The sequence below is a fragment of the Cataglyphis hispanica genome, chromosome 8 (assembly GCF_021464435.1).
Source record: "Cataglyphis hispanica isolate Lineage 1 chromosome 8, ULB_Chis1_1.0, whole genome shotgun sequence".
NCBI classification, from domain to species: Eukaryota; Metazoa; Arthropoda; class Insecta; order Hymenoptera; family Formicidae; genus Cataglyphis; species Cataglyphis hispanica.
This window is the reverse complement of record NC_065961.1, coordinates 673,955-688,138: the sequence shown is the minus strand read 5'-3', so window position 1 is coordinate 688,138 and position 14,184 is coordinate 673,955. Positions and strand designations below refer to the sequence as shown.

The following is a 14,184-nucleotide window of genomic DNA, read 5'->3' as shown; positions in this document are numbered from 1 at the left end:
ATGTATGATTACATATATATTTTTTTATGTATGATTACATATATATATTTTTTTATGTATGAAAAAAATATTACTATAAACCGTTAAAGAGCAATACAGCATTTTTTATAATATGGAGAAAATTTAAACTGCAATCTAATATAATTAAATATAATAATTTTTCTTATATTTTATGTATTGCAAAATTATAAATGGAAAATTTATAAATTAAAGATTAAATTCTAGCGTTATATATATATATTAATATTGGTTAATATAAATCAAAATATTTTTACTAATTGTGAGTTTATTTCTAAAAGATAATATAATAGATAAAGATAAATTGCAATAATTAAATAATAATTGTTTTACATTAATCTGTCTGTACTTTAATATAATGCTCTGATACTTTAATTTCTAACGCTCAGGTAAATTAAAAATTAAAATAATATTCATATTAATTATCATATTTAATCAGTTTTCAATACAAGTTTTCAAGCTGTGTCTCCAGCCATTTTTCCGCCAAACTAAATAGTCTCCTTCCTGCGGAGGAAATAACTTTTATTCTTTACTGTTGTTTTTTTTCTTTAAAAGATGTCGCTTAATTGTACATTTTAAGAAAAACTTTTTGATCAAATTGAACATCTAGCGCATTTAATAATTTTTATAGTTTAATCATTTTATTATAAAAATATAATAGAAATCAAGGAATTATCGTTATACAATGGAAATATAGACACTTTACTCGCTTGTTCTAACAAGCATTTCTTAAATATTATTTAAACATTATATAATATTATATAATATAATAGATATATACCTTTCCTTTCCAATTATTTGTGACATTATTGTTAGATTTAACATTTAATATCAATTATGAATAAATGTGGTTTATCTTTAAAGTACTTTTCTCCGTTAGTATATTATATTATAATATAATAACAACATTATATACAGGATGTGAAGACTGTCGCGTTGGCGGCCGCGGCAAGTTTAAACAAAGCATCCCTCCTTCTTTCCTCTCCAACTCTTAGAAAAAATCATCCTAAGTTTTAAGTTCATGATAGAATATAACAAAGGAAAAATAGCAAACATTTAAAGGTGTTACGCAACATTAAACGGTAAATTATTAAACAATATTTTATCGAGCACACCTGCCCCGCTCACTCCGTCCTCGCGACGGCCCTGCACTCTCTTCAAGAAAGGTAGTATCAAATTTTAACAGTATACAGTGCTCGCGAAAACAAATCAAAAAGTCTTAATAAACAATATTCCAGAAAACATTTATTTCTAAGTTATGATGTCCCATGAATGTGACATATCAAGTATTGACGTCATTTTCCGGTTTCATAAAACCTAACTTAAATCGTCCAATTAATAATTTTGTGATTAAAATTTACTGTTATTTTGCGATTGAGACTCTTTAAATTCTTTCAAATGCATTTTATATGAATGGCCAAAAGCTGCAGATTTTGCTCAGTTTCTGCTATCAATCTGCCATTAAATTGCGCGCAGATCCTGCTCGGTTTCTGTCGCCAATCTATTGTCAGATTCTGTGAGCAGGTTCTGCTGGCAGATTATAAGTTAAATGCGAATATAACAAAGGTTAATTGCGAGCAAGAATTGAGAGAATCTGTTGCCAATCTACTAGAATATTGCGCGCATTTTGCTTACTTCATGAAGATCTCGTTTTTCAATTCTAATTTTTATAGGTTTAGCAAAATTTAGCAACAAGTTATAATGTAAATCAATTTGATCTATCTGAATGCTCTCATCTATTTTAAATACAAATGTTCGTACCAAAGTTGATAGAAAAACTTTCATTAAAATCATCGCATATTTCTCACCTGCAAAAGTTTGTCTATTATTATATGCAAATTAATTTTACGCTGCATGTTATGTAATTTGTTTATATTTACCCATACAATTTCTAGATCCTAAACTAAATGGCATGTAAAACGAATCAGACTTTCTTATATTTTCAGGCAGGAATCTGTCCGGATCAAATACTAACGGATTGGGCCAATACTTTTTATTCCGTTGTGCCGTCATTATTTGGATAACAACATCAGCATCTTTGGGTAAGATAATCTCTCCTGAAATACATATTTTTGCATTTAATATTATTAGAATACCAGCATGACAATTAACTCATAAATAAAGCAATAGGAATAGTACATATCGAGTTACGTTTTATTTATTGATGTGTGTTTAATTTACAATACATTATTTCTTATTGAAAGATAAAGCTTTCTTAAATTTTTCTTCCTTAAACTTTAATAATTTTAAAAATTATTTCTTTTGTTTTTCTAAATAGCTTTAGTTTTAATAATTTTTTAACACATGATAAAATACAGCTTCTTTAAACAAGATCTTTTAAATTTAAATGAAGAAAAATTCCTGCTTTGAGGTTTATACTTTTGAATATTGTTCTCTCTCTTTTTTTTTATAATTCATAAAGCAAATAAAATTCAAAAAATTTAAAGGTAGGCAAAGATATATATCGCTTCTAAAAATATTCAAATGCATCTATTATATCATCAGATTTAATAAGATAATTTTGTATGTTTATCTCAATTTAAACAGAAAAGCATTATTGTTAAATAATGACTATATAGTTTATTTACAACTATATATATATATATATATATATATATATATATATATATATACAATAATATATACATGCATAGATATAACGCTATATTTATATTTGTGAACAAACTTGTTTGATATCTGATGTTTATATCCTCAGTTAGCTCTCGCGCAATTAGTGGACCAACAGGAAATAATCTCAGAGTTTCCTTAATGACATTTTCCAAGTAATTCATACGTTGTAAATCTTCATATTTTATTCGGGTAGATTTTGGAGCTTTGATTCCGTAAATTTCTCGTAATTCTTTATATACTTTTTCCTTTTATAAAAATAAATAAAATGTTGAATTAAATATAAATACATGCGATATACATATATCATAAGATGGAATCTTATTAATTACATTTACAAAATTGTTTTATTTTGTTATCAAATTGTTGATGATGATAAAATAAATATTCTTGTATGGTTTCATTAAAATATTTAACTTAATTAAAAAAAAGAAAAAACAAAACACAAAGTTATTATTTAACCCATTTGTTTTCCTTGTAAAAATTACACTCTATTCATTAAACTTATTTTGTTAATAATTTTTTAATAAATAATCAGCGACGGCTGAAACTTTTTAAAAGTTATTCAGGAACGTGTTATTGATAATATAAATAAAGATCATTGAAATTTGTGGGATTGTCTCTAGAGTGCATAAGTAGGACTTCCAGATTGATTTGCAAAATCACATAAACATGTGCATAACAAAATTGATTGATCCATAAACAAATGTATAAGAAATTGGACCAATCAATTTCCTTATGCTTATGTTTACTCGATTATGCAAAAATCCGTCTGGATAGACTTTTATTCAATATAAAAGCTGAATTTGAGTAAGTTATTATTCAAATAGTAGAATTTATTCAGAAATATATTTCTTAATTATTGATCAAAAAATATTTTTTATTTTTATCATAAAATTATATCATCTATAATGTTTTATTTTTTAAATGAACAAATAAATTTTTGAATAATATATTATATATATATATATATATATATATATATATATATATATATATATATATATATATACAGTGACCGGCACAATAAAGTGACCATATTATAAAAATCTCTCAAAATTAGTGTTTGTAATAGAAAAACATCTTATCTATTAGGTTTTGTTTAAAAGGTTTATTATCGCACTAAAATTTACAACAAAAATTAAAAGAGTTTTTGCGACAATAAATATTTATGATTTCCAACAGTTCCTTGCTTACATTTTGAACAACAACGTAACATACAGGGTGTCTCACAATCTCCATACAATACTTTATTAGTGTGTTTTAAAGATAAAATGGAGTGAAAAATTTTAATACAAAAATTCTGAAACTGCAATGGTTTTTAAAATGTTATAAACGATCAAAGTTTGCCAATCACGTAAAACTTGCGCACTCAGGCTCCTAACTATAATTATATGCGTATCAATTTGTCATCTGTTGATTTTCTTCAAGTCATATACAGAAGGATAGTGAATATGAGTGGTCAACAAATTTCTTATCAGGTTCGAAATTTGATTATCAAAGATTGTAAACGCGATATCTCGCAGCGAAAGATCGCTAAAAAATACGAAGTCAGCGAAAGCGCTGTTCAGAAACTTTATAAAAAATTTTTGAACACCGGGACAGTGGCAGATCGATCTGAATTCCATCGAAAATTTATGGTCGATTTTGGACAGAAAAGTGAACAAGACCGAAGTTACGAACAAAAATAATTACTTTTATTCGCTGCAACGAGCTTGGGATAATCTCAACCCCAATCATTTGCATAATTTGGTGGAAAACATGCCGAGACGGCAGTCATTAAGGCCAAAGGAGGTCATACTAAGTTTGGATTCTTTTTTAAATGTAGATTAAAATTTATAAAGTGGTCACCTTTTTTTGTCATACATGAAAATGCTTGTTTTGTTTTAATAAAGCCATAAGTTCATTACCGCAAAGACTCGTTCAAATTTCATTATAAATTATAAGTGTGATAATAAATCTTTCAAACTAATCCCAATAATAAGATAAGTTTTTCTATTACAAATAGTAGTTTCGAGAGATTTTTATATGCGATATAATATGGTTATTTTTTTGTGCCGGTCAATATACATACTTGTGTCTCTGGGAAATTTGCTAATATAAAGATGACAAAGTTCAAAGTAATAGCGGTTGTTTCACTGGCCTACAAAAATTTTCATTTATTTATTCGTTTATATATAAACACATATATGTAGTCATATGCCATTATATAGGGAGATACTTTACATACCGCTAATAACATAAATAGTATGTTATTGTTAAATATTTTCGTGAAATCATCATACATGTAATTTTCTCTACGAGGCACTCCCATTAGAATATCGTAAAACGTTTTACCTATTTAAAAAACAAAAAAAAAAGATAAAATAATGTGTTTGTTTAAATATAAAATAGCATGAGTATGTTAATTACTTTCTCATTTTTGTAATAATAAACTAGACTTTATATTTTATATATTACTAGTTTACTGTACGTGCGCACCATCTATGTTATTTTTTATTTGTTATTAATACTACTGCATATAATTTTTAGGCAATTGTAAAATTGAAAACTTATATACTGTTATCTCTATTAATTACAACATTAACATAAGCAAGTGTTCTTATCAATATTATAATTCACATCTGTTGCTACTATCATGTTAAAGTTTAGACAATTTTAGCATCTTTTGTAAAAAATTAAATTAACATTTTTATTTTAAGTGTATGTATCACGTATATATAAATTTTGAATATAAATTAGTACATTTCTGCCAAAAGTTTTTAATCCTTCTTTAAAAAAATATTATTATTATTATCTCTCTTTTCCGCGTTGCTAAATAGTTCCCCCTACTTCATGAATAATTGTTATCGTGGAGATGGCATATTTTGACAACTCGCACAGCTTGACAATTCAATTATAATATATGTCTTAGAATAGTTAAGAAATAATTTATATTAATAAATTCAAGATTTTCAAAAAAGACCAAGATTTTTTCAGACAAATTTTTAAACCGCTGTTATATTTTTAATATTTAAAAATAAATTAAAGAATAAATAATAAAAATATTTTATTTTTAGTAATAGATCGCAGACACAAAAAAACATTAATAAAGAAAACACTCGTAAAAAATAAGAAGCGTTTAACTTTTAAATAGCCTTTTTAAACAATAAAAATTTGTATAATATTCACTTTAAGAATATAATAACACCATACTAAAGTTTATAATTAAAATTAAAAAATATGTATTTTTAATTTTAATTATAAATTTTAATACGCTAATTATATTTTTAAAGTAAATATTGTCCAAATATTATCTAAACGCTTCTTATTTTTTCACAAACGTTTTCTATATGTCTGCAATCTATTACTCAAAATAGAATGTAATACAAATTCTAATTTTAAATGTTTAAAATTATAACAGTGATTTTAAAACTTATCTGAAAAAAATTTTAATTTATTTATTATTTTTAATAATACTTTAATAAAATAAAGTTTTTGAAAAAACTTATTTTTCCATCATTTTGCATAAGTTGCAAAATCATAATAACATAAAGATACAAACAAGCAAATAAATTACTAAACTCACCTCTATTTCGAACAATAAGTTCACGTGTCTTATTAGCCTTTATTATCTGTAATAATAAACTGTAAATATAAAAAATACGCAAGCTAAATGATTAATATTTGCATACATATTACATACCTCATCTATAAAAATGTGTATGAAGTTTATATCCCTATGACATTTTTTTCTAGCAGAAGTTAAGTTAAATATAAAGTCAGGATATAAAAATAAATTTTTTGCTCTGCTTGTAACAATAATCTTGAGTCTGAAATATATTTTTAATAATATATTTTAATATAAATATATACAAAAATATATTTAATAATTAAGTTTTATCTAGTTACGTACAATTGAAACAAAAAAAATCTTATTCTATAATTTTCCTATATTCTAATATATCCTATATCTAATATATCCTATATTCTAATAAACACTCGTCTATTAATTCTAATATATGTTCAATTATTACTATTAATTTATTACTATTAATTGAAAAATTAATTAATTTGACATAATTATAAAATTTATAAAAAACAATATTCAAGTAGCTATATTTTAAGAAAATTTTTTATATGCTTTACACATATTTATTATGGTTTGTACATTAATTATAAAAATTATTTATTAAGTATTTAGTATTATAAGAAAACTACTTTACCTTGTCATTGTTTCGAGAAATTGGCTGATTTTTAATGAGTTTACTTTGACGTCCATCAAAGCAACTTAATAGCGCCACATAGAAAACAAATTAATTTTACAAAATAGAATTAATATTTGCCCTAATTATTGAGTTGTGTATTATATATCTTATATGTATAATATATAAATATATATAATTTCAAGAAAGAAGAAAAACACATCTCTTTATGCGAACATGAAAATAGCAGTTGTTTGTGGCTATGCTTATTTTATTACATTCTTCTTATTTATTTTGTTGCTCAATTTAAAATATTTACACAGTCAGTCCGGAAAAAAGGAGACTTCTGTAGGAAGATTTTCTATACGTCATATAGGTGCTGCTATTTGTTTGACTACTATAGAACTACTTGTAATGTCATCTTTCAGACGTACGATTATTTTTTTTTTTAATAGCCGGATTAAAGTAGATTAGTATGTAATTAAAATTTGTTGCTTTTTTATTGTGTTAATGAAACAATAAGCAGTAATTATACACACCAAACTCTGTACATACTTTTCACAATTTTAAATGTTTCTATAGACGTTTCTTTTGCCAGATTTAATTATTAAAATGTCTTAGATAGTGATTAATTAAAAATAAAAATTAGTGCGTTTGTACTCTACGTTTTAGAGAGAGAGAAAGAGAGAGAGATTTGTGATTACAATCAAAATGAGTAAAATAAATAGATTTTAAAATTGTAAAATTATCATAAAATTTTATATAACATTATTGTAAAATTATTATAAAATTTTATATAGCATTCCTTGAAATTTTATTTTTCATTTAATAACATTCTCAATATTATTAATTTGTACACTATAACCACAGTTCTCTCTTTTATTTCTCTTTCTCTGCCTTTCTTCATACATTTGCGTACTTTTTCTCTTTCTTCTTACGAAACTTTTATTTTTTTAAATTTTGCAATGTCAAACATTTCTTGTAATTAATATTAATATATATGCTATAAGATAATTTATACGTATATATAAATAGGGTAAGTTATTTTAACTTACCACATGCAGTATCCAAAGTACACTTCGATATATACTCAAAAAAGACAATCTTGTTGTTATTTAGTCTTACATTTTCTAATTCGTCCGTTAATGTTAAAGATTGTTCCACAAATATATCAAAAAATCTTAGTAAATTAGTTTTAGAGAAGATTGGCGAAATTAATTTTCGTTGTGCATACCAATCTAATCCTAAAATAATTATTATAGAAAGATACGGAAAACATAATATTAAAACATAATATTAATAAGAAATGTTGCATTAAAAAGGTATAGTATTACAAAAATGAAAATAAAAGTGGATGATTAGAAATACAAGTTATGTTATGAAAATACCGAGCAATTATTTACATATTTTGTGTAAATGTAATAATTACATTTAATTAATTTAATTTTGTTTTAGAAATCTTTCTTACCAAGAGCTGTGAGTATTCCTTTGCCCAATAATGGTTTAAAAAAATTGTATATTTTACTTTTGTTTAAGCAAATATTTTGATTATTTTGTAAGATTGTCTACAACATCATATAAAATTTATTTATATTTCTGTTAGATATTTGCTTCACGATTAAGTAATTTGAACATATTTGGAAAATTATATTGATTACATCAAAGATGTAAATTATAGTAGTTATTACAAAATTATTACATTTAAAAAAAAATAGAGTTTGACATAAATAGTAACATTATAGAATATGAATGACTATAAATTATTTTACTACCTTTATTTGGTCTGATTCATTTACGAAAATGAATAATTTGTTACCCATCCAAATTTGGAATGGAGACGGATAATCTTCTGCCCATTTAGTAAGAATATTCAATATTTCTGCAAAATGTTATATAATTCATTGTCTGATATGTGATATATTTACATTTTATATTGCAATAATAATGTTAGCAAATATAAATTTTTATTCTAAAATACTATATTTCTAAAACTTTTATGTGTGTGTTGAATTTTTTTATTATTATTCTATAAAGTAAACATTAATACTATTATTTTTTTATTATTACCGTTCGGACTTCGGCGAAACAAACAGTAAGCATTCCCAATAACCGGCAATGTTCTTGGACCAGGCAAGACGTTGTTTATGATTTTAGATCGTCGGCGATGATAATTCAAATAGATATAACTTATACAAATCAAAATTATTAACACAACAGTTATAGGTAACATTGCACTTGAATAATAAATATAATAATTACTGCGTAATAGTATTACAGTTTTATATTAATGTGACTAGTAAAATGCGGATATTATTATTGTGTTAACGCTTTTATTACACACATTTCCCCCTATAGCATCCGTCCGCAATGTGGTATACGTCGATAACTTCAGTGCTATCAACTTCATTTCATTCATTTACTAACTAATTTCATTCATCTCATTTATTGATTTATTGATTTAATTTTATACATATATAGCAAGGAGAAAAACATTAACAAATTTTATAACTTTTATTTCTTCGTTTATTGTCCATCTTATTGTACTCATCGTTCTTACATTAAACTTTATTAAATATTATAAAGTCTAGTTATTTATTTAATCCGCGCCACATGCCTACCTTCACTATAGATACCTTTCCTGCTGTTTCTTTTTACTCTTAGCGCATTATTTTTTTTCCACACCTTCGCAAACCTAGCAGTCGCATCGTGACATTTTTCTTACTCCCTGGATCATTCGTCAACCAGCAGCGCGCGTCAGGAAATCGATTGTGTAAATCAATCTTGAAACAAAGTGAAAATTATAAAAGTGAAACAGATTATTAGATTTCGACACGTGAAATCGTAGATCTTTCTTCTTTTGTAAATTTCACATTGTTTTAAGATACAAAATCAATCCCGAGGTTGTACATGGCTCCTCTGTCACGCACACTGAACTGTATATCATATATCATATGGAACTATACTGTATATGGAACTATACTGTATATCATATGGAACATGCCCCCATCATTACTATCTCGCGCGTGCGCACTTCCTGTCCATGCATGTACTTTGATATATTTCAAACTTTTTTGTTAAACTTTTTAATGGACAATAACAGCTAAAATTTTTTAAATATTGTTCAGAATCATGATATGACAACATATGTCAATATCAAGGTCGTTCTGACCATCAAGGTGCTCCTCTCAAAGTAAATAATTGCCAAAAATACATTAAGACTTTAACATCAAATATCTCAAAAACTATAAAAGACGCCGATTAATTTATAAGAAAAAGTTACTCAGAGTTATGTCCTTGACAACATATGTCAAAGTCATCGGTGAGGTGTAACTTAAATGCTTATTTATCAAAGATTGATAGTGTAAAGTCTAATCCAATTTTAATGTTATAGAATCGATGTTTATTCAAAGGATCTTTTTTTTACGAATTAAAAAACTAGCAGAAATTTTCCAGAGACTATCAAGAATGTTGCGTATTGCATATTTATCGTACAAAATGAGCATATAATTCTACATAATAACTGCATGCAAGAATAACTACGTTGCACTGCAATAAATACAGAATGTTTCTAGACTTATGATTTAAATGATTTTTTTTTATAGTGAGCATATCTTTATATTAAGTAGAATATGTTCTTAAAATTTAGTCACCTATTTCTGAAACATTTTGCATAACAAATTATCTTGTCATAAATAATTTTAGTTAGATTTTTTTAATGCATTTTAAATTATTTGATTCGATTTTAAAGTACTGTGGTTATTTTTTGTTGACATACAAAAAAAAAACGTAAAAAATTATTCTCAATCAAGATCAAATAAAATAATAAATTAAGTTACATTATAAATTATTATTGTATATGCATTACAATTCTTACAAAGATAACATTTACGATTTCAATAACAGTTAATAATAGTTATATACCAGTAAATGAAATATATATAGAATCAACCATTTTGTATGCAAAATATGATTTTAATGCTTTACATGATAGTCAATGATATAGCATAAAAAAAACCAATTATTGCAAGTATCCAAAAAATATATAAAGTAAGATTTAAAAAAAATTACTTATTTTTATATAAAAAACAATTAGATAAAAACAGTTTAAAAAATATAATCAAATACTAGATTTTAAACAAAAAAATTGTAAGTCTTTAGCATATTTAATTAAATAAATAAGGTCAAACAAAAATTTAATAAAATAATTTTCATGATCAAGATTGAATAAAATAGTAGATTAATAGCTACATTATATATGCATTGCAGTTCTTACGAGGCTAACATTTGCAATTTTAATAAGAACTTTATAAAACAATTAATAATAAATGAGACATTAATGGACTCAATCATTAGCAGATAAAGTGCTAGTATGTAAGAAATATAAAAATTAAGATTTAAAAAAAAATTATTTTTCTTATATAAGAAACGGTTAGATAAGAATAGTTTAAAAAATGCAATCAAATGCTAGAGTTTAAACAAGAAAATCGTAAGACTTTTGCATATTTAATTAAATGAATAAGGTAAAACAAAATTTCAAAATTATTTTGCATAATATTTACATAAATATAAAAGTCATGCACCAACTTGGAAAATTCAAAATTAACGTTTAATGTAATTTTCAAACTTTTATTAATAAAATATTAAGATACAAAATTTTAAACATAATATCAAAAATTAAATACAAATCTATAAGACGATTAAAGTATGAATACTATAGCAATGCAATTATGTAATAATTTATAGAACATAATTCAGGAAAAAAATAAATATATAAGTGAAATTTATAGATATGAAACTTCTTAATATTTATCTTAAAAAGAAAACTTATTAGGAATAGAAAAGTTATTAGAAAACTTATTAAGATTGAATAATTATTTAATAATTAATTTTTATTTAATTAAATTTTACAATTTAATTATTAAATTTTTATTATTGTAAAGCAGTAAAGAAGATTTATTACATTATTTCAAAATTACTGATTTTTAATAGTTCTTCAGAAATCAATATCTCTTGAACAATTCATTTACGAGTATACTTCCAGAGAAAAATATTTTTTGGTTTAAGTCATATCTCAAATTTGGCCATTTATTCCAGGAACACCATGTATATTATATAAGGTATATATGCACATATCTACACAACATGCATAAATTCATAATTACATCCATTTATATAATACCTTTTAGAATGCCATTTGTATAATACATTTCTTCTTCTATAATATAATATTTAAGAAATTAAATAAAAAATATTAATAATATATTTAACAATATTTAATAACACTAATTAAATTTTAAACTTTTTTTAGTGCTAGAAATGGAAACAATCTTTTTTTAACGTATTTTGGGGCGCTGAATGCAAATCTACAAAGCAAAATAATTCTATTAGGTCAGATTTTTGAACAAAAAAAGGTTGTTAAAAAAATACATCTTTTTTTATCATTTTCAAAAATTTATAGCAGACGAATCCGATATGAAAGAGACTTTAAATAGGGCTCAAATGAAAGCTTGAACATTGTACTTTAATATAAAAGTATTGAATCTTTTAGCGCAAGTACAATCGAATCTCCAGCATGCTTCGTTTTTAGGTGTAATCGCATTGTGTTAAGTAGAACAATTAGACCATGCAATGGTACAATTGCATGGTAAAAGATTGAATATTTTTATATTAAAGTTTAATGTTCAAGCTTTTATTTGAGTCCAGTGTGATGTCTCTAGCACATAGGCTTCGTCTGCTATACATTTTTAAAAATTGATAAAAAACGTTTTTTTAGGAATTTTAACTCGGTTTTTCTTGACAACCTGATCTGATAAAAATTTTTTGATGGCAGATTCGTTCTCAGCTTATAAAATTACTTTAGAAAGTGTTCAATTGCTCTGACACAAAACCTTGTAACTTAATGTAATTGGACAATATAATTACTTAATATTACACTACTCAAAAAAAAAAAAAAAATATAGAACATTTTTTAAATCGTAAAAATTGAACTATTTCAAACCATTGATACTCGGTCATCATGGATAAAAAAATTCAATTTTAATTCCATAAATTACATTTTGCTTACAAAATGCTTTTTTTAAATTTTCCTACGATTTTTTAAATCGAGTTACATAATTTTAAAATTAAAACTGTATTTTTTAGAAATAATATCTATACTCGATGAAAAATCATTGTAGATGAAAAAATTAAAAAAGCATTTTGAAGTTTGAAGTTTCAACTTTAAATGCTCTATCAGTGATTTTTAAAAATTTTTTATTTTTTTATTTCAATAAAATACAGGTTAAATTTTAAAATTAAAAAAATTTAATTTCTACAGTGTCTATAAACATTTTACGGATCTTACTCGCAACTTTTGGAAATGTGTGAATGTACATTTATATTTTATATATAAATGTAAATAATATTTTTAAGTCATTTACAAATGGCAAAGCAATGAGTTACAACATTTATATTAATACAATAAAATAAATTTCGTGGGAATTTTATCAAATATATTATATATATATATATATATATATATATATATATATATATATATATATATATACAGTTGATTTGAAAGCGTCAGAATTAGAGCCTGAAATAGAAATATTAAGGGTTAGTCAAAAAAAGAGAAATAAGATAATAATTTTGTTTGTAAATTATATAATAAAGATTACTTACTTTACTTTACTTATTAAATACCTTAAGAACAAAATTTAGTCTGTTTACTTAACTTTTTTTGACATAATGGTTAAAATTAATTTTTCTAAAACAATGAGAAACGTGAATTTGTAAAAATCGATTTATACTGTCTTTTGTAATATAATGTTATCGGAGACCATTAAAATATATCAGCAATAAAAAGTAGTTCAAAATTGAAAGAAATTGAAGAGGAAGAATCGGCTAGTGATACTGAATTGCAGATTTCATTAGGAAATAGAATAAAAGTTTATAATAATTTGACAGCTGCATTAATTAAAATATAAGCAACTTTAGAAAATGTACAATATATTGTGAGATGTCATAAAATGTGAAAGCACTATTTAAGGAAGGTACTGCAAAAAATCTGTTCTTCTTTTATATACTATATTTAATTTTTTTTTGGTAAAATTGCATAAAAGACAAAACACTTCCAAATTTATCACCTGATTATCACTTGATTATGTTGTAGGAGAGATTCTTCTGAGTAATTTCCCGCAAGTTTGTGGGGAACAGTATTTAGGAAAAATAACAAATTAAAGTTTCACAATTCTAATGCTTTTTTTATCACAAAATAAAGAAATATAAAATTATGCTAAAAGTTTCCAATGTGCGCCTATAGGAATTTCTAAGTCTTGTTGAGGACAGGAATAAGTTAATAGATTAAAATTAA

The 14,184-nt window shown here is 24.2% G+C and overlaps 1 protein-coding gene and 1 long non-coding RNA gene across 4 annotated transcripts in view; one reads left to right on the top strand and one right to left on the bottom strand.

Annotated features, from left to right (window-relative positions):
• The first annotated feature begins 1,415 nt into the window (after positions 1 to 1,415).
• The window catches only part of LOC126851802 (uncharacterized), a 36,713-nt gene continuing 23,944 nt past the window's right edge, over positions 1,416 to 14,184 (top strand). Inside the window, exon 1 of the long non-coding RNA XR_007687734.1 lies at positions 1,416 to 1,542. This is a non-coding gene — a long non-coding RNA (uncharacterized LOC126851802). The remainder of the gene's footprint in view (positions 1,543 to 14,184) is intronic.
• LOC126851777 (cytochrome P450 4C1-like) lies at positions 1,558 to 9,764 on the bottom strand. 3 transcript variants are annotated; one of them, XM_050596095.1, is made up of 13 exons: positions 9,449 to 9,764; positions 8,898 to 9,016; positions 8,603 to 8,709; positions 8,299 to 8,395; positions 7,886 to 8,074; positions 6,852 to 6,915; positions 6,332 to 6,458; positions 6,215 to 6,260; positions 4,877 to 4,983; positions 4,721 to 4,789; positions 2,705 to 2,894; positions 1,899 to 2,075; positions 1,558 to 1,826 (listed from the first exon to the last, which is right to left on the bottom strand). In XM_050596095.1, exons 3-13 carry the CDS (start codon positions 8,648 to 8,650, stop codon positions 1,627 to 1,629), a joined length of 1,314 nt encoding a protein of 437 aa, XP_050452052.1. In that variant the 5' UTR covers positions 8,651 to 8,709; positions 8,898 to 9,016; positions 9,449 to 9,764; the 3' UTR covers positions 1,558 to 1,626. The 3 variants fall into 3 exon arrangements, with proteins under 3 accessions (XP_050452052.1, XP_050452050.1, XP_050452051.1); XM_050596093.1 differs by lacking the exon at positions 9,449 to 9,764 and having other exon boundaries at positions 8,898 to 9,164; XM_050596094.1 differs by lacking the exons at positions 7,886 to 8,074; positions 9,449 to 9,764 and having other exon boundaries at positions 8,898 to 9,164.